Source organism: Camellia sinensis, chromosome 12 (genome assembly GCF_055761805.1).
Source record: "Camellia sinensis isolate YWXY chromosome 12, ASM5576180v1, whole genome shotgun sequence".
Classification (NCBI taxonomy): Eukaryota; Viridiplantae; Streptophyta; class Magnoliopsida; order Ericales; family Theaceae; genus Camellia; species Camellia sinensis.
Genome location: NC_138972.1, coordinates 128925145 through 128946035, shown reverse-complemented (window position 1 = coordinate 128946035; position 20891 = coordinate 128925145). Strand labels below are relative to the sequence as shown.

The following is a 20891-nucleotide window of genomic DNA, read 5'->3' as shown; positions in this document are numbered from 1 at the left end:
TTTTCCTGGAATTTTCTTATAGATGTAAAAAAGAATTGATATTCTAAAAGGTTCTCCTATTTCTTAATTTATTTCTCATCCCCTTTCTTTTCCCATATATTTTTTTATTATAACTAAACAAAAATGGGATTACATTTCTCTTTCCTTTTTAAATTCCTTTCAAAATCTCCTAACCAAATACAGCATAAATAAAAAATTTGATAAAAAATTTAATAGATTAATTAGGTTTGTAGCATTTTTCATAATTTTTTTGGGAAATTTGGTGATAGCCCCCTCACTATCTATTTTGTCTTTCAAAAGGACAATAATTATATAAGTACTTTCAAAATCCCCTAATATTTTAAAACTTGTTTCTTTTACTATATTATCCTCATATCTATCAGCTCTCCTATTAAGCTATATTTACTGTATATTTCAGAGTAAAATTTTACTCTGTATAAAAGTAAAATTTTACTCTGAATAAGAGTAAAATGTTACACTCTGAAACTAAAAGTAAAATTTTACTCTGTATAAAAGTAAAATTTTACTCTGATAAACTAGTAAAATGTTAGACTCTGCACAAAAGTAAAATTTTACTCTATATAAAAGTAAAATTTTACTATGAAAAACGAGTAAACTGTGAGACTCTGAAGTTAAAAGTAAAATTTTACTCTGTATAAAAGTAAAATTTTACTCTGAAAAACTAGTAAAATGTTAGACTCTACACAAGAGTAAAATTTTACTCTGTATAAAAGTAAAATTTTACTCTGAAAAACGAGTAAACTGTGAGACTCTGAAGCTAAAAGTAAAATTTTACTCTGTATAAAAGTAAAATTTTACTCTGAAAAACGAGTAAACTATGAGACTCTGAAACTAAAATTAAAATGTTACTCTGCACAAAAGTAAAAAAGCGAAGGCAATGTTTGTGGCGGCTGAAGTGTTTGGCAATGACCACCTCTTGATAGTAAAATTTTACTGTCATTCTAACACCAGAGTAAAATGACAGTAAAATTTTACTCTCATTATCTGAAACAAAAAACAGAGCAATAGAACCAGAGTAAAATTTTACTCTGGTTCTGTCAAATGAAATTAGATCAAAAACAACAAAAATAAATCCAAAAAAAAAAAAAACAAACAAAAACAAAACAAATTAATCAACAAATCAACATATCTAATTGATAAGAAAAACTTCTAAAACTCGATTAACAATCACAAATCTCAATGACAAGAATACATGTGTTCAACAACACTCATACACACAAATATATATATATATATACACATATATTAAAAACTAAGCGATTAATTCATTGCTCTTCGGAGTAACAACGATCAATTCAGAGACGATTTGTTTCTTCTCGTAGACGATCTCCTTCGATTTCGGCACCAGAGGACAATTTTTCGGCCCATAGTTGATTTCGTTCCCGATGTTCTTGATGAGTTCATCGTAGAGATCGGTTTCGGCATTGTTGATCGCCAAAGTTTCGCCTGATAACTGACCGGACTTGGCTAGAAGAGTGATGACAATGACGTTGGCGGCGTTGGCGAGGTCTGAAACTTTCAGATCTGAAGCTTGAAGGAGTTAGAGAAGGGAGAGAGGGAGGAGAAAGACAGAGAAGGTAGGGAGAGAGTGGGTGGAGAATGTGGAAAAATTTAATTATGGGATAGTCTAATAAAATATTTAAATAATAAATTTTATCTTTTATGTAAGATTTTATAATTATGAGAGGATTTAGAAAGTATAATTTTTTTCTTAATCCTTTTAACAGTTTAACAATGAAAGGAAGGTAAAGGGAGTTTATAGTCAAATTTCTAATTTTTTTTTGGTGATGGGACCAACAGGTGGCGCGTCCTGACGTGACTTGACGTGACAAGTTGTTTCAACCCCAACAAGACGTCGCCGTTTCCCGTGACTGAATAGAGGTCAAACCCTGTTTTTCTCTCCGTTATCTTCTTCTCGTTATTCTGAGAGAAACCACGACAACGACGGCCAAGGTCCGTCTCTCTCCGCCGCCCTCTCTCTCTCCCCCAAACTCCTCGACTTGTTCTATTCCCTTCAAGCCCCAAAACCAGCCGATAATAGGGTTTTCAATCACCTATCATCGCTCGCAGAGAGAGAGAGAGAGAGAGAGAGAGAGAGAGAGAGAGAAAAGTGGGGTTGATTGAAGAAATGCGAGTGTTGGGGAACAAGAGTGATGTTACTTCGGCGTTTCAGATGGATCATTGCATTCAATCCCCATAGAATCTCTTCTGCTTCTTCTTCATCTACCGATTCCCCTGAAAATTTGCTTAATGATGTGAATCATCTTCCTCCCTTGCCTCCCCGACCACCACCGCCGCCGCCTCCGCCACCTCCTCCGCCGCGGCGATACCTTCCTAAAGCCGCCAACCAGCCAATGCTCGATGCCGTTCATGAGGTCGCCATCTACATTCATCGCTTCCACAATCTCGACCTCTTCCAACAAGGGTGTGTACTTTCTCGTTTTTCTTCGTCTTGCTACTTGTATTTCGTGATCTCTTCTTTTACTTGTTCCTGTGAATTGATAATTTTTTTATTTTTTATTTTATTTTCATGTGTAGATGGTATCAGATTAAGATTACGATGAGATCGGAGGACAATAACAACGCTTCTATCGCTACTCCGGCTAGAGTCGTTCAATATCAAGGTATATATGTATGTATACACAATCAATGTAAACATATAATTGTACTAGTTGATTGTGGTTTCATATAATTTTATTCATAGAAACGTTGATTTTTTTTAATGTGTATGACTATATAAATTTGAATATGTTCAATTAGTCAATTAAGTATTTGGCTGTTTTAATTCATTTAAATAGATTTCAATTTACGTTTCCAAACATTTCTATGTAATTTTCAATTTCTTTTTTGTTGTTTTGAAATGTTTCCATTTCCGTGCTTATTGCAACAACCGATTGAAATGAAAGTATTTGCAATTGTTTGCCAATGGTAAGTTATCTATAAAATATACAACGTTCCAAACAAATCGTTAGATGTGGTAAATTGAATTTTTTAATGAATAATGGGGGTGAAGAGAGAGAGAGAGAACTCTGTGTTATACAGTAATGTCTTTCATTTTGGGACCCATGATTTATGAAAAAGCTGAATAGGTGTTGAAATTGTAAAAGGGTAAACATTTCAAATGGATTTATCGCAACACAATATTTATAAGTTTTTGGCTAATGCAATATTTAGATATGAACTTGTTTATCGGATTAGTTATGAATTGCTGGTTGCGTTTGTCAACAAAATAGGGTGATGGGAGTGTGTAATGTCATGATAGACTGATGAATATGTTGCAATATTCGTGATGTCTCTATACACTTTTTTATGTAAAATTTGTAAAATTAAATTATTATCATTTAGCCTTCAATATTCAATTTATGTAATCTGTATATTATGAATTCATGATATTTTCCAATATTTTGTACTGTATATACGGGCCTATGTTACCAGAAAACAATAATACCTTAGCAAATTACGTATTGGTACGCACGTTCCGAAACATGGTACACGAATAAATTTAGTGATCCGAAATAATCTCAAAAGTTTTTTTCAATATATTTCTTTAAATATTGCATGAGGAGACAAAAATAAAATACATAAACTAAAATCTAAGGTGAGTTAAGTTTTGACAAGTCAAAAACATCAAAAATGGTTAATTATTTTTATAAAAATGATTTGCTATATGAAAAAAAAATATATATATATATTAGAAGAGTACCTTAAATTCTTAAGTGTAATATATATAAGTCTACTCTTATCATATCACATTTTAGAGCATGTGGCGTACCATGTTGCGGACCACGTTCCATGTATAGGAACGATCCATGTTCTAGGTAACATAGATATGGGCTCTATTGAACTTGCATAGTTTTTAGGGGAATACTCTCTTGCTCTTGTTCTCACCAATGCTTCCTCACTCTCGTCGTTGCTCCCTCTTTGGTTCTATGTTTTAACTACTTAGGTAGTATTTGATTCACTGGAATAGAATAGAATGAAATGGTCATTCCATCAAAATATTCATTCTTAAATTTGGTTGACTAGAAAAAATAGTGAAAAATGCATTGCAAATGGAATCGTCATTCACCATTGTAAGAGAATGATCATTCCATAGGTGAGTTTAAGGAATAATCATTCCATTCCAACTCATTCCTATGAACCAAATGGAGCATTAAGTTTGGAAAGGACATATTTTTTTATTTATTTAATCATTTGTCTTGATATTTTAACATTTTGCATTTTGCCTTGGTTCAGCTATACAAGTCTTCTTTTTTATTTTATTCACTTATTATCTTTTCAACTTTATATATTTTAGTCCATCAGGGGGCAAGTCTTTGATCGATGTTTCTTTCTTCTAGATGAGCTAATATCTAAGGTAATCTTTCTTTGAGCTGCAGCCCCTGATTTGGGTTCTGATGATGTATATGGAGTGTGGAGGATTGATGATGTGGATCACAGTTTCTCAACACCGCCTTTCCGGATCAAATATGCGAGGCAGGATGTCCTTCTATCTGTCATGATCTCATTCAACCTATCTATTGCTAAATATGAGGTATTGATCACTTTTGCATGTGCGCTTGTGTGCATAAAAGATGAATTGTATTTAAAAGAGAGTAAAATATACCAGAAACAGTGGAGATCTCTTTCAAGAGCAAGGTAGCAAGGTGATGTTATTAATCTCTTGGTAGGGCACCCAAGCCCCTACTACTAGCCCATATGGTGGCATTACTATCATTCCCTTCCACTTTTGTATGGGATCATCAGTTCCTTACTGACATCAGTTTTCTAGAGAATAACTGTGTCTATATATTTCTACTCTGTTTGAATGCTCATACTTTCCTTCAAATTTTCTGTTCATTTTATTTATTTATTTGTGATTTATGATATCTGGCAACTGATATAGCATTAAATTACCAGGGTTTATCCACTTCTGCTGTCCTTTTGAAATTTGAGCTTATGTATACGCCTGTATTGGACAGTGGGTTAGTTATTTTCTTGTTGCTATTTTCTTTCTTAAATATGTTACATGAAATATTTTTTTTCTTTTTATTCATGCTTTGTAACATGCAAAGTGGAGTCAATATCCATTCTAAACCCCAATTGCTGTTTTAATGCAATGTCTTCAGGCCTGGTTTGCAGGATTCTCTGGATTTATGCTCTACTGCAGTCCATGAATTTCGAATTCCTCCTAAAGCACTTTTTGGTCTGCATTCTTATTGCCCTGTCCATTTTGATGCTTTCCATTCCGTGCTTGTTGATATCACTGTACACATCAGCCTATTGAAGGGTGGTATTCACACCCTACCGAAGGTACCCAGGTTTGTTGCAGATTCCAGTTTCTTAAATTGGTCAAGGTCACAGTTCTCTAATTTAAAATCTCTGCTATTTAATGCTATTAGTTTGTTTGCTTTAGCTAATTATGCGCTGTAAATTTGTCTAAGTAACCTGCTTACCTGAATTCTTTTCAGTGACTCTTCTGATGTTGAAGAGGTTGAAGATTTTACCGGTGAAATTTTTGACAAGTCAAAGCAAGTATGTGCTTTATGTTGAATGCTATGTAATGATTCTTTTACCTGTCCTTCATCGTCAATCTTTTTCATCTTGCGTATCTGTGTTTTCTACTTATCAAGATATATGTGTGTGTGTGTGTTTGTTTTCTGTACACGTCTGAACTTGGGCTGTCTGTGGCACATCTGCTTCATCATTGCCATATGTATGACACAAGCTTATGGCATTATTATTATTATTATTAGGAAGTGTGAAATTTCAAATTCATGGAAGTTGAAGACTCACTTGCAAAATCTAGTGCATGAACCAATTGTACTTTCATGAGTTTGAAATTATTTTCCCAACTTCCAATTTTTTTGATATTCCCCCTATATTTGGCTGAATCTGTTTATCAGAAGGAGGCTGATTTCATCATTTTATATCTAGTTACCTTGTGGAGAACATTGCTCATGAGCTTTTTTTACCTCTGCAGTTAATTTTAATCAAGACTAGCCTTTTGCTCTATCTTTACCTGTGTTGAAGTAATATCTTCATAAATAGTTGTGATAACTAATTTTACAAATGTACAATTTAGTTGATGTTGTGTGCATTCCTTGTGCTATAAAATCCATATTGTTTTGGAACCTTAGAATGTGAAACATGTCTTCATAAATAGTTGGTTAACTGGGATGACTAATTTTACATTTATACATTTCATTTTAGTTGATGTTGTGTTTGTTTCTTGTGATATAAATTATTTTTTTGGAAGCACTCAAAGAATCCTCTTGAAAGTGGGAGATATACTAAAACCCAAAAAGAGTTCCAAGTAACAATTTTTTCCCCATAAGTTCTCTCTGTCTTCAGTATTCTCCTAAATTTTTTTTGTATTCCTTTCCAACCCAATAACCTAAAGCACAACACAAATATGGTATCCAATTCAACTCTATTAACTGAAACAATTTCCACCATAAAGCCAAAAGCCATGGGACAAAGCAAAGCAAATGATCACAACCCTCGTCATCCTCCTACACATACACACCACTGTAGAAGTAAACAACAATTTTCTAACCTAAAACATGTCCATGATATTGAGTTTCTTGTGAGCCAGTCCATTGAAAATACTTTTTATGTGGCATCATTCCAAATCAACTCATGAGGGTCAAAGAATGGAACATTTGGATCATCAAAAATGGCACTATACCACAGTTACTAATGCCAAAAAATTATCATATTTGTGTGTGCTGTTTAAATGGAAGTCATAGAAAACATAATAAATATAGAATTAAAAATAGCTGAAAGTAATTAAATCTATGATGTGTTGTTCCTCTAGGAATTTTAAAGTCATATGATGCTATTGGTTTACTAAAAGTGATGTTAGAGTTGGAACTTTGATGGAATGACAGATAAAGAACTCTGGCAATAAGTAAATAGTCTTCCAAAAAATTGAATCTAATTTTTGATAATCTGGTATTGTGGTAAACCCCGACTAATCCCGAGACCCATTCAAAGTAGGTTGGGCAAATCTTGAGCTATGCCTGCGGGTGTGGCCCCAAAGGGATTGATAGCACTCAATGGGAGTCAAACCTTAGGCTTGATGCTTCATAAGGCACCAAGGGCCAAGTGACAGACCACCATGCCATATTGATCCTAATAGACCTCATTAAAAGAGAGAAGATTTGGTGGAACAAAATAATTTTTGTATTGCAAACTTTTATTATTTTGGAGGATAGATAAAATCATTTTGTATTAGACGAAAGAGAGGACCTATTTTTATCAAAAGTGACCTCAAGATGACAAAGTTAGTTGGTATTGTGCTACAGTTAACATGCGTTACTCTGGTTCTGGCTGAGGCAAGAAAAGTGATGATTAATGTAAAATAATTGTGACGTGTCTACTATACTATGTCGAGGAAATCTTATACTTTCTGTAAGATGAATTTTTGTGACTTTATTTAGCATTAAGTAGCTAATAACAGCTTAATAGCAGTTTTTTTGTTTTTTGTTTGTCTTTTAAATCTTTGAAAGTTTGTATTTTTTGAAAGTTACTTTGTTGGGCATGCGATTTACATATCAAAATTGGCTAGAAAGATACTTGGTGACTTTTATTTGTTGCATTTATTTATTTTTTTAATTGTCAGTTAAATTTGCGACAGATAGTTATTGGGTAAACTGCTTTGTATATTTTTCTCTAACCAGGCCATGCTTGTTAGAGCATTACTAACTGCCCGAGACATACTGCTGGAAGAGCTAGAAAAACTCGGCAAAGCAATTAATCAAACGATTGATTTTACTGATTTTACTTCCAAACTGGATGATTCAAGTTTGTTTGGGTTTTCTCTGCAAGGAGGTGTGGAGACTGCACGTGCTGAAGTTTCAGCAGAAGCACCCACCGCCCCACAAATGGGTTCTGAGGTCTTGATTTCATGCTGCAGATTACTCAATATATCTGTTCGTAATGTTGGTATCTTTTTGTGGCTTATCGTTTTTTTTTTCTTTTTTTTTTTTGGAACAGAAACCAAATGGTATGGTTGATTTTCGGAGCAATGAGTTTTTCAATTCCTTATCCCAGGATGAACTCTTGAACTCTTTCCATTCACTTGGGAGTCAATTATTGTATTTGTGGAACGTGTTTCTGAAATTCCACAGGTTTGTGTTAATTCAATGATTGTACGTTTTTTTATTGGTATCTGAAGGATTATGTTAGCCAAACAACTTTTCTTCCTTCTTTTTATATTTTCTGAGCTAATATAAGGAGAAGACAACCTCAGTTAATAGAAGAGAGTAATTCCCTTTTCCTCTCCCTTTCTTGATAAATAGAAAAACCTGCTTTCCTGGAATAGGGAACCTCAGCATGTGGCATATCTGCCAGGAGATAAAGAAAGTAACTCCATATAGAGTAGTATTCTCCCCAACCACGGCACGATGGATGTAAAAACGAAGAAAAATAAATCCTTTGAAATTCATCCTTCCAACCTGAAAAATATTAATTTTACAGAGTACTTTTTTCTGCCTCAGATCCTCTAGTCAATTAGTACCTCTAGAATCCACTTCTTTCTCATACTGTGATGCATTCGGCATTTTAGATTGATCCTAACCAGATATGATTATGAATAGGAACCTCTGCACCCTTAAAGGTCCTTCAATTTCTTTTGTCCATTGAGAACCCTCTCACACTCTCACACAGTGGGGAGCAGCCTTTGACACAAACTCTCTGCTAGCTAGGTTCCAGTTCTGAGAAGTTCTACTCTACGTTGTTTGTTTACTAAAACCGAGCATTAAACATTATTAAATGAATAAGACAAATCTTTAAGTTCTTACCTTTTAGAATTTAGGGGTGGAATTTTTGGGAATTACTGGATAAAAATTCTTTTTATTTTTCTTTGATTAATGTTGGATCTTGTAAATTTCTGCCATTGTTTTTTGTCATGTACATTTTCTTTCTTGTCTTTGTTTATTACTGTAATTGGGTTTTAGGTGTTGTACTAATAATTATCTTTAGTTATATTATAAAAATAAAAGTCTCGTCTTTCATTTTTTTATAGAATGGTAAACTAGATTATCAAGCTTCTTAAAATTCTGCTATTTATCTGTGTTTATATTTTTGTGGAAGAAGTTCGGATGCTGATGTTTTGCTTTGTTACAGGGCTAATGAAAGAAAGATTTTGGAGTTTCTGCGAGATGCATGGGCTCATGACAGGAGAGCTGAATGGTCAATTTGGATGGTATACTCTAAGGTGGAGATGCCTCACCACTATATAAGTAGTGAGGTTGATGACTCCTACTATGGTGTCCGTGGAAAACCATCAGTTCTGCGAAAGTTAACCAATGATGTAATAGAACATGTTTTATTAGAACTTGGCACAGATTTTCACTTATTTAAGCTCTAGGTTCAAATTTAATTGTCTGTTTGCCACCTCATCTTAAATTTAATGTTGAGAGGTGATTTTTACAGTGTAGTGATCTGAATTATTTGCTTGTTTCCTGTTTAGCCTGCACAGACTGCAGCAGTGCGAGCTGAACTTCATCGGCGCAGTATTGAGCTAATGAGGGTGAGTTAATGCTTTTGTATGAAGTGCCACAATATATGCTTCTCCACATATGTTGGAGTTAATCAGCAGGTATTTCTTCTATGCAGATCAACAACCGGTCTATGCAAGACATGCATATATTTGGTGATCCTTCACGCATTCCGATTATAATTGTAGAACGTGTTGTTAATGCACCGTTGCGTTCTACCAGTGGACATTCATACTTCAGTTATCTCAACCAGAAAAATACGTCTGGCTTGCTCACTGATATTAGCTCTAAGGCCAAAAACAAATCATCTGTTGCTAGCAATCACCAAAACGGTCGTGTTTTGAAGATTGTTGTCTTTGTACACGGTTTTCAGGCATGTTCTATTCTCCGCATCATGCCTTAAATTTATAGATTATGTTGCATGTTTTGTGCTGTTGTTGATTCTTTTCTTTTCAATGGCTTTCCCACCCTGGAATGTTTTCAAGAAAGAACCATTGAGATCCAAATTCTTTATCAAAAAGATCAGTTGGAAGCAAAGAAACCATCTGGTGCAATCACTTCCAACTGGTTGAAATATGCCAAAAAGAGATTGAGCTTGGTCTAAAACCGTGTAACTTACTTCATTCAAAACAAGAGAGGCTATGGGCCAATTATGATGGCCTGATTAAGTGTCAAGTATAACCATAACTGTTTGACTCACAGACTTTAAGCATTGAAGTAACAAAATGCAATTGAATACTAATCTTGGTTTATTGTCTAATGTTTACTTCTGATTTGGAGGTTGAGATTGAACTTCCTTCAAAGCCATATCTCGACTATTTTTCCTTGGTAAGCTAGAGAAGGCGGTTCAAATTGTTACCTAGCCTGGCGGATTTAATGATTCACTGGTTAGATTGGGTGGTTGATCTGATTTTGGTGACACTGCATATTTGTTTCTCACCTTGTCAGGAGAAGCATGCTATTTAGTGTTGTTGCTGATAATACTTGAATAGCAATAATTTTGAGATGATATAAAGGAAATCACTATTTCTACTGCTATTTGGCTGCTTCTGCTGGGTTTTCTGTTGGAAAATTTCCTAGGGCTGCACTGAATGGCCATGGAAGAAACCAATTTTTCGGAATTGGTCCTTATTGAATGTGTAGAATAAATCATTTAATCTGCAGCATAGTTTTAGTATTTTGGTAAATTAGTTTGAAGCTATAAAATTCAACTCAAGTTGACAATGACATTCTGAAACACCCCTTTCTTGAGTAATATCTTTGAAACACACTATTAGACTTTGACAATGAAGTTTGACTAGGTAACTGCTGTCCTTGTGGAGTGTTCTGGCTTATTCATTGTTCCCACCTGCCGGTCTTTTTTATGCACTATATATCAATTTCTATTTTGAGTTCTATTCTTTATTGGTTATTATACTTGTCTTACCATTCAAAACCAACTGGTGTTCCATTATACAAGTCCAATATTTGGAATGTGTTTGATCAGTATTATATTGACATCATTTGTGTCAGAAATTTGTTTGTGACATCTATTTCATGCATGTCTTGTATTACATAGGGACATCATCTGGATTTACGGCTTGTTCGGAATCAATGGCTTTTGCTAGATCCCAAAGTAGAGTTTCTTATGTCAGAGGCGAATGAGGACAAAACATCTGGAGACTTCAGAGAAATGGGACTAAGGCTGGCTCAAGAAGCAACTACTTTTATTAAGAAGAAAATGGATAAAGCCTCGAGATCTGGAAATTTAAAAAGTATCAAGCTTAGCTTTGTTGGCCATTCTATTGGAAATGTCATCATAAGAACTGCTTTAACAGGTGCGCAATTTTTTTAGCTTTAAAGATCGTGTTCTTGAATTTGTTGCTAATAGAGTGCTAAGTTTGTTCTTTTATTCTTGCAGAGGGCATCATGGAGCCATACCTAAGATACCTGTGTACATATCTTTCTATATCCGGTCCACATTTAGGTTATCTGTACAGTACAAACACGTTATTTAACTCTGGGCTGTGGCTCCTGAAGAAGCTCAAGGGCACACAGTGCATTCATCAGCTTACTTACACGGATGATTCAGATCTCCAAAATACTTTCCTGTACAAACTCTGCAAGGTACTAAGCAAACTTTATCATTCGTCACATCATGGTTAGAAGGGAAAAAGAGGAGGGAGTTGCATCAGAGACCGTTTCTCCCATATAATATCATGATCTTGTGTACTGAGTCTTGCTTGTCCACTTTGGAATATTTGATTTAGCCAAATTAGTGATGTAATATTCGCGTTTGTCAGATGTGTTTGAACATTTAAAACGAGGGAGTTGTTTCTGTGAGGAAAAATGTCTAGTGGCTGCTTGTCAATTTTAAACTGAAAACAACGTAATATGTACTCTTAAGGCTTCGTTAGCTTTACATCGGAAAAAACGAAGCCTAACTGAAATTTTATTTTTCAAAACCTGCCTCAGTTTCTTCTTTCACCTTGGCTGAAGTTCTGATGTAGTTTCTTTCCCTCTTTCAGCAAAAGACACTAGAGAACTTCAAGAATATAATTCTGTTATCTTCACCCCAGGTATTTCCTTCTGTTTTGCAGGTTTATTTTGTCAATACACTACTTTAAAATTTTTGAACTCAAAAAAATAAAAATAAATAGTGATATTCATGTAAATGGGTTGAGTAGCACTTATTGAAGATAAATTATTAGCTGGTTTTAGGATGAGAGAGAAGAAATGGTGATGGTTTGAACAACAAAATGAAATTAACCCTATAATAATTATAAAATGTAAATCACTAACCAAATTGCGGTGGGACTTACTTTCAGCCATTTTTAAAAAAGATTTATGGAAAGATTCGTTTGCTTGAGTGATATATTGATTGCAATTCCTGTAGGTTGAACATTGATGGTCCAAGCAAGACCTGCTCATTTTATTCTTTTCTTATTAATACTTGTAATATATATATATATATTGGCAGCCTAATGCCATTTACTACTTGTGTCATCTATCTCTCAGGATGGCTATGTTCCTTATCATTCTGCCAGAATCGAAATGTGCCAGGGCGCTGCAGGAGACAACTCGAAGAAGGGCAAAGTCTTCCTGGAGATGCTGAACTCTTGCTTGGACCAGATACGATCACCATCACGTGAGCATAGGCTGTTCATGCGATGTGATGTCAATTTCGATACATCAACCCAAGGCAGGAACTTAAATACCTTAATTGGACGCGCTGCTCATATTGAGTTCCTGGAGTCTGATGTTTTTGCAAGGTTTATCATGTGGTCTTTCCCGGATCTATTCGAATGATTGTTTGTGGATTACCGTCATTTGTAATTTCTGTGTCATTCCAGCTTCTTCTTCATCCTGCACATTCTGAACTGGTAGTCAGCTAATGATGCCCCTTGCCCAGAATAAAATTCTTTAACGAATTAAAGCATCTTAGACCGTGTTGGACAAAAAAGTCCCCTCTCTGGAACTTCTGATCCTTGATCTTCAGCAACAGACTTAATCAGTAAACCAAGAATTATCGCTGATGGTCTACTAGTAGTTTTACTGGTGCGTTTTTTCTCAAAAAGAAGCTGAATTCTTGACATTAGGGCAGACAATGCTGACTTGAAGCCCGACTCAAATTAGAAGGGAAGTTATTAAAATTCTTGGATGGAAGGGAATTTTAGAGATGTAATTATTTCTGTAGGTGAAGATGATTTAACTGGTTCTGATTCCTTGTTTGATAAATACTTTTGGAGTCGTGATGAATTTTATAATTCATACACGGGAGGAAGGTGTTGTGGGGGATTGGCAGAGACGGAGTGATTGTTTGGAAAATCAAAAGCATCACATGCTGGGGATCAGATCTTTATGCAACTATTGTGCAATGTAATAAAGTTCAGGTGTACCATCTCCGTTTTTCTTTTGCTTGTAAATTAAGCGAGGAATTTGATGTTGATTCTATGGAAGACATTGCGATAAAAATACATAATTTTTTTGTATTTTCAACACACAACTGAAATAAAGCCATGTTTGTTTGGACGGACTGGATTAGCATTCTCATGATTAATAATTTTAAGATTACGAATCCGTTAGATTATATATCCTATCTTAACTAATAATCAAGTTTAAAATAATTAATCTCTACTTCAATTGTTTAACCAAATATCGGATTAATAATTTTATTGGACTATTAGTCCAATTTTAAGTTCATGTCTACCCAAATAAACATGGCTTAAGTCTCTCAAACTCACCCAAAAGGAAAAAAAATAGTGACATCATAATTTTTATCTCACTCTAAATAAGGAGTGTTCGTGATTTGATATAGTATTAACATTTATTGAAAGGCACCCTAATTCAAAATCAATTTTTGTCTTGTTATTATTATTATTTTAGAAAATTTCAATCTTTTTCATCTTCTCATTCCAGAAAATGTCATGAATACAGATTTATTTATTTTAATTTTTGAAAAAAATTGAACTGCACCCTGTGAATGAAGATTAGACTGGTATTTAACAAAGAACAAAATAAAGATTTTTCATTCTAATTCTGCATTTATCTAACACATGGCCATAAACTCTTTGTTCAACAAACAAGTATACGAGCCAAATCTCCTGTCAAGGTTTTTGTATAGTTAAAATGATAATTCCCTTGGCAACCAACCCTACATCCATAGTCCAATAAAACCTCCGAACTTGTATAAATATACAAAACATTTGTGTATATATATAATAAACAAACTCCCAATGGCACCAATACATCTACAATTGCTTGTAGAAGAGAATATAGGCTTGTTCATGCAACACCTTGCTTGTGGGAATTACGGTTACAGAAGCATCGTCGAAGTGCAGCCACTTGCCATTTGGGTGGCATGTATCAGCAGTATAATGCCCCTTCCAGGGCTCCCTCCCATGATGAGTAATTGTTGCAACAAGTTCGTATCTTCGACCCTGTACCCAGCATAATCGAATTTAGAATCTAAACCCTAAATTTCGTTGTTTGACAACCAAAAGAATTAAATCGAGCATTTTGAGTGCATGCAAAGGTCCAAATCTTCAGAAAACTTCTAAACTAACGTGTAGACACTGCTCATAGAACAGGAAAAAAAATGTCTAGAGTACATTTGACAAATTGAATACAAGTGTTACACCTTTTACTTCTGACAGTCAATGGCCTGGTCTAATGAATTCAAACCTTTGGTAATTTATTTGAAGGAAGCGAAACCCATTCTGAAAGTGTTCAGTGGCATCAAACTTCGGTAATAAGAGTAATTTAAATAATTCAATAGCAGTTGAGAAAATATTTCCCCAAATGCAATTCAAAAGGGTATCAGAGTCATATCAAAATAAGAAAACTACAGGCACAGAATAATCTTATCATGGTAATTGTCAGCTATGATTGATTAGTGTAACGGAGCAGTAACAGAAATTAAGAATACTTCACCTCAGACGAAGGTGAAAACAGTAATTCACGTCCAAGAACTAGCTCCAGAGGAAAACAGACAGGTTTATGCAATTTGGTGCATCCTTCTCCTCCGTAGTTAAAACGCATCAAATGCAATATCATTATCTCAGAAAGCTCCAGTATCTTAACAGTCTTGCTAGCATTCACCACCTCAGCCTGAGATTTGAAACGGGATTTTTTATATATATACAAGTAAATAAATAAATAAACTAAGGGCACCACTCAAGTACACAAGTAGAATAAATTTACAAAAAGAAAGAACACAAAAATCTACATTGGTGTTCAAACTAAAAACAACAAAAAGCAGCCTAACCAAGACTCTAAGAAAAAACAGTGGGCAACCCAAAACAACCCCTACTCAAGTCCCTCCACACGGCATCCAAGAAAATTGCAAAGACCTTTAAATCTCTCCATTACACACCTTGACACTTTAACCCATCTCAGGTCCTCCATTAGCAACTCACAAGCCCTAGTTTTCTTCCAAAATTCTCTTGCACTAATTGTAAACCATCCATAATCTAGTTCACAGTGAAGCTTACTCTACTTTTTTGAAGTGCATATATAATGTAAATACAAGGATATGCATACATGAAATTTAGACATTGTTTGACTGGACCAGGATCAATATCAAACAGTAAGAATAAAACTCCGAACCTTTGCCGCTGATGTTCGATAGCCTTCAACAGTCTCTGGTGCAGAAAACAGATGGAGTGCATCTTCTATGCTACAGACACGTTCCGGACAGATATTAAGGTGGAGCAAAAGAAATGGTTGAATAGTAGCAGAGGCTTTAATACCTGCTTGTATCAAAAGAAAGGAGGCCATTAATTGTACAAAGTTACGCCACTTTTGGCGCCTTCTACAGACTAATTTTACTTGTCAAAAGAAAGGTAATTATAAGCAACTGCAGCAAACAAAAAGCGATGCAAAAGACTATGATCTCATTAAACTAATTCATGCAGACTCAAACAATTATAGAGTAGGCTACAAAAGCATAAGCACATGGTCAGAAATTCCTACTTTAGCCTAGTCTAAGGAAAGCGGAAGGGGATGCTGGGGATTGAACCCAACCATATGAGCTGGAGCATCAAGGCCCTCCTATCCACTGGGCCAAGCCACATTCTCCCATTTTTTGTTCTTTTTTATATTTTTCCACTTCATCTTCGTGTGAAAGGATCCCTCAATTACTCTTGCGCTGACCATATCTAACTATTAGCTGATCTATTTTTCCAATAAAGTCATATGACATACTATAATCCACTTCAACTAGGCTAACTAAAAAAAAAAAAAAATTAAAAAGCACTTTTCTTGAGATAACCTGATAGTTCAAGAAAAAGAAAAAAGAGTTAGCATTTTTAGCAACAGAATCAGGATAAAGAAATGTAACATGGAGAACAGGTAAGATATTTTTATCAGAGACAGATAATTCCAATGTAAATTTTCCAGTAAAATAAATTATGTAAAATCATAAAAATATAGAACTAAATGAGTGACAAGTAAAGGAATAAGAAATATGACATGTTGTACCAAGAGGCAAGATAAAGCTTAATGATAGTGCATAGATGCATAGGCTGCGAAGCTGGCCTACCTTTTGCCTTCACAACACTTCTCAATTGACCTCCAAAAATAGAACTTAATTTTGACGGAATGAAGCTCTGAGTTCTTGTAATTGCTGTTCTGTTCTTTGGGCCAACAGTCTCCCACTCATCACTATCATCCTCATCATTAATTGATGAAACCAAAGAGGCACTTCCCCCATTACTGCTTGGGACTTGACCTTCAAGTTTAAGCAATTCATCATGCATCTGATGCATGACAAAACTTAGGAACTCCTGAGCATCTTCTTGCCTGATAAATATACAAATTTTCAGCAACTAAACACCTTAGTACTCACGAATCACGATACAAATACAAAAATCTAACAGCATGGCCGTATAATTATCACTCACAAATAAATTCTAATTGAGTCAAACAGTTCAATACTTCTTATCTTTCAAGTTCTTGCAAGAGAACAGCAAAGATGAAATTAAAGTAGCCAAAACTGATATTCTACTACTTAGGATTGTTTTGGTATGTTTCACTATGCTATGATGTGTTTCACAATGTTCCAGTGTGTTTTCATTTCGGTATCCTAGGAATTAAAAATGTTTCAGCAGTTTTAATAGAAACAAAGGAAAAATTTTGTTCCTTAAGCAATGAGTACAACTACTGAAAAATGGAATGGACGTTAAAGGGTATAGATGAAACAACAAACCTATGCCTGCCAGATATGCTGTTTGGCACTTCTGGAGTGAACTTTTGTAGAATGGATTCAAACATGACAGGGCGGAAAGGCCTCCCAGTTTCCAGAAGCATCTCTTTTTTCTTTGAGCTTGACTCTATGGGAGTGTCGAAGTCAGAGACAAACTCAATAAATGCATGCAATGTTGGATAGCCGATCTAAAAATTGCAAAAGAAATCCCAAGTCCATAAGCAGAAATTAGATGCTCATATTAAATATTTTTGCAAACAAAACAATTAAGTCTACAGTTTACCTTTTGTATATCACGATTTCTTAATTCCTGTAAGAGTAGAACAAACGGAGGACAAGAGAGAAGAGCCTGCAGAGTTGCATTGAGAAAGCATAAATTCCCCAAGTTGACCAAACCTCGAGGTAGTAAATTTCTAACAGTTGCACCAAGCCCATTTGATGCCTTTGGAATACTTTCTTCTGAATTTATAAGGTCCACACCTACTGATGAGTCAACCAAGGCTTCATTTGTTAAGAGAGTAGATGATTTAGTCACTCCTTTAGTGACATAATGTTCTGTAGAATTTTGCTTTAAAAGATCAGAAACATTTTCAGAGGCACTTGACACAGATAATTCAACATTATCAGTTTTCAGTTCTTCTATACAATCACTACAGCTAACAAGACATGTGTCATTGATGCTTCCATTTTTCTCAACAGTTGTGGCTATTACTTGAGAAATACTTTCTGTTGTACAAACTTTCACAGCATTTTCTTTATTGACCAACTTTGATGGCCATCTTTTGGAATACTCAGCTTCTGTCAGTTTACTGTTGAAAATGCCCACAGATCTTAAAGTTTCAGCATCCAAAGAACCAAATTTAATTTCTATATCAATCTCTGGTGGCTGCCTCTGGAAGGACTTGATTTCATCTTCGGTGAATGAACCAAATACCAACACCTGCAAGTGATGAAAAATCAACAAAACCACAAAAATAGCATGCAACAAAGGCCTACATAATGCGACTTTCTAACATGCATAAACAAAACAGTAAAAGACTCAATTGGAAAGCCAGTCCATTATCAAGACATGACAGAAACTAATCTCATTGTGTGAGAAAGAAATTTGATATGAGGTAGTCAAAGGGGTTAACAGACAGTGGTAAATGAATCCTCTCAAAAGTGTACTCTAGGCAATGCCTACATGACACCCGAAGGGAACAAAAAGAGGGTCTTGCATTAATACCATCCTAAAAACTCCATATCACATGAGAGAGAATAATTTGGAACACCAATAGAATTAGAGAAGGACTATGCTGAACTCTGGTTAGACAGTTAAAACAAATGAGACATACATAGGAAATTCTAAATGTAGATGGGCTAACATGTTCATTCCTGTACTATGCTAATTGACCTCCCAAAGGACAGCCTAAATCTTGTTGCATAGGCGCCCCATCTTCTGTTAACTTCCAAGAGCATTTGAGGGCTTGTAAAGCAAGACAATGGACCAAAGTGACCACCTACCTTTATGCCTTTGCAGGTGTAAGGTTCTCCAACCAGCATCCCATAAAATCCTAGCAATATCCCTCTATGGAAACAAAAATAGACAATATATATATATATAAACATCAACAGAGCCCCCCCCCCCCCCCCCCAAAAAAAAACAACCCAACTTGCTTAGCACCAAAACAGAGCCCTATTTATAACAAGAAGTCAATATTCAAATTAGGCTCCAACCACATCTAAATAAACCACAGGCGAAAAACTACAATAATCTAAACAAGAAAACCACAACAGCCCAACTTGCTTAGCACCAAAACAGAGCCCTATTTATAACAAGAAGTCAATATTCAAATTAGGCTCCAACCACATCTAAATAAACCACAGGCGAAAAACTACAATAATCTAAACAAGAAAACCACAAAAAACAACAATATCATTACACATTGAAACAATGAATTGGTGACAAATGGTGTCCACAATTTGGTACCCAAATTTGATCGCCATAGTGTAATTGAAAAAAACAAAGACCCTGATACTCTTTTATGTTACTGAGAAAATGCAGAATAATGAAAAAAAAAAAAAAAAGAGCTTAAGATAGTTTTGATTAACAATCATCATTCCATCAATACATGGAAAGTAACGAATCATATTTAATATGGAGGTTAAAAACCCTTCAAAACCAAACATTATCAATCTTTTTTCTTTTTCTTTTTTCACTGAAGAAGAACTGTATTTGTAAAAAGCAAAAAAGAAAATATCATTTTTCTTTTCTTTTTCTTAGCTTATGTTTGGGTGGAGGATTGGGGAAGGAATTTGAAAAGGAAAAAGGTCCCTTTCCAAATTCCTTCCCAAATCTCCAATCAAACACAGCATAAATGACAGATTCCAAACTTCCTTTCCTTTTGTTTTTCTTTTCTCCCAAATTTTCTCAGCGATCAAACAGAAACCTAACTTCACCAATATATATCAGAAGGAAAAAAAAAAAAAAAAAAAAGAGAGAGAGAGAAGAAAAGATCCGAACCTTTTGATCAGTCATCTTTAGCAGATAATCGGAGAGAAGAGCACGAAAGCATCAAAGGAAAGCTTGGGAAGAAGTGGCCATGAGAGAAGAAACAAAGCCGTATTGGGGAGGGACTGGAAGCTAGGGTTTGGAGCCCAGAACTAGATAGAGTAAGAGAGGACGAAGTGACGGCGGAAGACATGAAAATGTAGAGAGAGAGAGAGGATGAGGGTTTTAGAGAGAGAGGGTTGCTGATTTGGAGGTGGGGGGATTTGTCTCCCTCAAAGGTTGAATGTGCAAAAAAGGAAGCTAATGTGGGTGGGTATAATGAGCAAACAGAGATGATTCAGAGATTCAAAAAAGCCTCAGAGAAATAGATGAAAATAATTGGTCCAAAAAGTCTCAGAGAAATAGACGAAAATAATTGGGGAGGCCTATTTTGGGTAATTGGTTTGCAAAATGGTTTCTCTCACTTTACTTTTCTTTTCACCCATTTAAGCATTCTTAGAGCATCCCTAACGCGCTTGGCATATAATGTTTGTTAGGTAAAATGTCTAGTATGATTCACTTTTTTTAATTACAATACATTAGGTATGTGATTAGGTATTTTAGCTTAACGCACATTCACTAACTACATGTAGCTAGCCTTTAAGATTAGGCAAAATGTATTTAATCATTAGGATTATTTCCCTCTATCTTTGTTGCTGATGTGACATTTTATAAAATTAATAGTATTTGGACGAATAGCTAAAATAAAGAGCATGGTTGGAGCAGAAACATGAAACAGTTGATAAGTAAAATAAAATGTATACTTTATAGTAATGTTTAGATAGGTAAAATGCCTATTACCGTTGGAGATGTTCTTATTTCTTATTTTTCTTTTAGTACTTACCTTAGCCCTCTGTTTGAGAAGAGGCTTTTTTTTTTTGACTAAAATAGTTATAATAGACAAAATAGATTATTTTAATCATAACAAACAAAATATCACATCCAATCTATAATCATTATACTATTCTCTAAAAAAAAAGTCAAAAAAGTCAAAAAATCAAAAAGTCCTTCTCAAACTAAGTTTTTTAGCTCAGGTTAAAATAGTCAAAAAATCAAAAAGCCAACCCACTTCCCAAACCAACCCTTAGTTTAAATTATATTCTCATCTTTCTCACTTTTGAACTACTAACCCTAGCTAGCTTGTTGCCACCCCCATGGCCTCTTGCAACCC

The 20891-nt window shown here is 34.9% G+C and overlaps 2 protein-coding genes across 2 annotated transcripts; one reads left to right on the top strand and one right to left on the bottom strand.

The window, feature by feature from the left end:
- The first annotated feature begins 1867 nt into the window (after window positions 1-1867).
- LOC114267784 (uncharacterized) lies at window positions 1868-13486 on the top strand. Its single transcript, XM_028208845.2, has 15 exons — window positions 1868-2446; window positions 2560-2645; window positions 4401-4555; window positions 4921-4985; window positions 5130-5321; window positions 5472-5535; window positions 7686-7901; window positions 8002-8135; window positions 9133-9319; window positions 9479-9538; window positions 9625-9879; window positions 11065-11323; window positions 11407-11612; window positions 12014-12064; window positions 12504-13486. The coding sequence occupies exons 1-15, from the start codon at window positions 2175-2177 to the stop codon at window positions 12792-12794; spliced, it is 2493 nt and encodes an 830-aa protein (XP_028064646.1). The 5' UTR covers window positions 1868-2174; the 3' UTR covers window positions 12795-13486.
- A 500-nt stretch (window positions 13487-13986) lies between these two features.
- Window positions 13987-20141, bottom strand: LOC114267785 (ubiquitin carboxyl-terminal hydrolase 24). Its single transcript, XM_028208846.2, has 7 exons — window positions 19694-20141; window positions 17474-18130; window positions 17194-17378; window positions 16528-16787; window positions 15594-15736; window positions 14919-15095; window positions 13987-14425 (listed from the first exon to the last, which is right to left on the bottom strand). Exons 1-7 carry the CDS (start codon window positions 19706-19708, stop codon window positions 14237-14239), a joined length of 1626 nt encoding a protein of 541 aa, XP_028064647.2. The 5' UTR covers window positions 19709-20141; the 3' UTR covers window positions 13987-14236.
- Between the last annotated feature and the right edge of the window lie 750 nt (window positions 20142-20891).

What these genes read in the sequence shown, in the direction of transcription:
- LOC114267784 (XM_028208845.2), top strand. Translation starts at nt 2,175, where the DNA reads ATGTTACTTCGGCGTTTCAGATGGATCATTGCATTCAATCCCCATAGA. An exon ending in CTCGACCTCTTCCAACAAGG is followed by an intron (nt 2,447 to 2,559) that starts GTGTGTACTTTC and finishes TTTCATGTGTAG; the next exon opens with ATGGTATCAGATTAAGATTA. An exon ending in TAGAGTCGTTCAATATCAAG is followed by an intron (nt 2,646 to 4,400) that starts GTATATATGTAT and finishes TTTGAGCTGCAG; the next exon opens with CCCCTGATTTGGGTTCTGAT.
- LOC114267785 (XM_028208846.2), bottom strand. An exon ending in AGCATATCTGGCAGGCATAG is followed by an intron (nt 16,788 to 17,193) that starts GTTTGTTGTTTC and finishes TATATTTATCAG; the next exon opens with GCAAGAAGATGCTCAGGAGT. An exon ending in ATCGAACATCAGCGGCAAAG is followed by an intron (nt 15,096 to 15,593) that starts GTTCGGAGTTTT and finishes TTCAAATCTCAG; the next exon opens with GCTGAGGTGGTGAATGCTAG.